The sequence below is a fragment of the Zingiber officinale genome, chromosome 9B (assembly GCF_018446385.1).
Source record: "Zingiber officinale cultivar Zhangliang chromosome 9B, Zo_v1.1, whole genome shotgun sequence".
NCBI lineage: Eukaryota > Viridiplantae > Streptophyta > Magnoliopsida > Zingiberales > Zingiberaceae > Zingiber > Zingiber officinale.
The window spans coordinates 84,706,908-84,708,639 of NC_056003.1; the positions used below are offsets into that span (position 1 = coordinate 84,706,908).

At 45.5% G+C, this 1,732-nt stretch overlaps 1 protein-coding gene across 1 annotated transcript; it reads right to left on the reverse strand.

Annotated features, from left to right (window-relative positions):
* Positions 1–494: 494 nt before the first annotated feature.
* On the reverse strand, positions 495–1,043 carry LOC122023106. The gene has a single exon (XM_042581196.1). The coding sequence runs from the start codon at positions 1,041–1,043 to the stop codon at positions 495–497; it is 549 nt and encodes a 182-aa protein (XP_042437130.1).
* Positions 1,044–1,732: the final 689 nt, after the last annotated feature.

The window sequence follows — 1,732 nt, forward strand, 5'->3', positions numbered from 1 at the left end:
TATAGCTCGACCCCGTTTCAGTTAGTGTGGGTTGAACCCGTTGGAGGGCGACTCTCCTTCTAGGGTTGATGTTCTAGCCTACGCCTTCAGTTTCACTCATGCAGGACAAATGTATTTCTTACTGCTTGCTGGAGGGGAACTCTCATAGAAACCGTACTCCCCTTCTTTGTATATGCTGATTTTGTGAGAATTTCCCTGAGAAGAGGGGTTGCATATGGAAGAATTGGACAAATCAAATTCAATCTTTCCCTTGCCGATCTCCAAGGATAACTTATGGCTTTTTACATCGATGATGGCTCCAGCCGTGGCAAGGAATGGTCTTCCAAGGATGATCGGTATCTTGGGACCTTCCTCCATGTCCAAGATAATGAAATCTGTAGGAACTATGCATTCACCTACTTCAACTGGCACATCCTCCACTATTCCCATCGGGTACCTGCATGAATGGTCAGCTAGTTGCAGTGCCATCGTGGTCAATTTAATGTTCTGGAAACCTAGCTTCTTGCATAAAGAGTACGGGAGCAGCTGACACTGGCTCCCAAGTCACAGAAAGTTCTTGGTATAAGTTCAGAACCAATTTTCCACGGTATGGAGAAACTTCCTGGGTCCTGAAGCTTGGGTGGAGGATTCGCCATAAGGAGGGCGTTGCAATTCTCTGTCAGTGCTATAGTCTCAAAGTCGCCCTTCTGCCTTCTATTGGATAAGATTCCCTTTAAAAATTTTGCGAATTTCGACATCTGGTGCAGCGCATCTAACAATGGTACTTCAACGTAAATCTCTTTGACTTTTTTCAGAAACCGGTGGAACTCTTCATCCCTTTGGGATGTTATAAGCTTTTGAGGAAAAGGAATCGTGCGATTTTGTGGGGTAGTCTGAAGAGCTTCTTCAATTTTTTTAGTAACCACTTCTCCATCCTTGTTTTGCGTCTGATTGGGCATTAGGGGAGTGGATTCCTTTTCTGAGTCAAGCTCCATCTGAGTCATGATTTGGGGGTTTCCCATAGTACGCCCACTCTGCAGCTTAATGCGATTGCAATGTTCCATCGAATTTAAATCTGGTTTCCCTGGGAATGTACCCTATGCTCTCCAGATGGACTGAGCTATCTAGGCTATCTAGCTATCTGGCTATCTGGCTATCTTGCATCTTCTGGTATTTTTCTGAGTTTTTCAGCCTCTGAGTCAGTTGTTTGATCTTGCTCCTCATCTCCTTTTTCTCCGAGAGAGCTTCCTCAAGCATCTTTTCAATCCTAGACAGCTGTGTAGGTTGCTGCTGTTGATGAGTTTGTTGTCCAGGTTGGTAGGTCTGATGTGCTAGCCCCTGGTCCTGATTATTTCAGTATGAAAATTTGGGGTGGTTCCTCTATCCAGGGTTGTATGTGTTGGAGTACGGATTGTTTTGCCTCTGATTGTAGCCTGTTATTGCATCGCATTGCTCAAGCTGGTTTATCTGTGCCTGCATTGGCCCAAGGGGGCAAGTGTCTTGAGCGTGGTCCGCACTTCCGCAGATGTCGCAAGCACAAACTATTGCATTAGCTGTGTTGCTACCCATGGCTTCAAATTTCTTAGTCAGGGCGTCCAGCTTCGCAGACATGAGTGTGAATGCATCCACCTCGAATTTCCCTAACACCTTCATCTGATTTCCTGAGAAAGCACCGCTAGATCTTTCAGATGCCCACTAATGGTGGTTTGGTGCCACATTCTCTATTATCTCTTCAGCTTCATCAAGGCTTTTG

Excerpts from the sequence above, each read along its gene's own strand:
- LOC122023106 (XM_042581196.1), bottom strand. The coding sequence starts at position 1,043 with ATGGAACATTGCAATCGCATTAAGCTGCAGAGTGGGCGTACTATGGGA.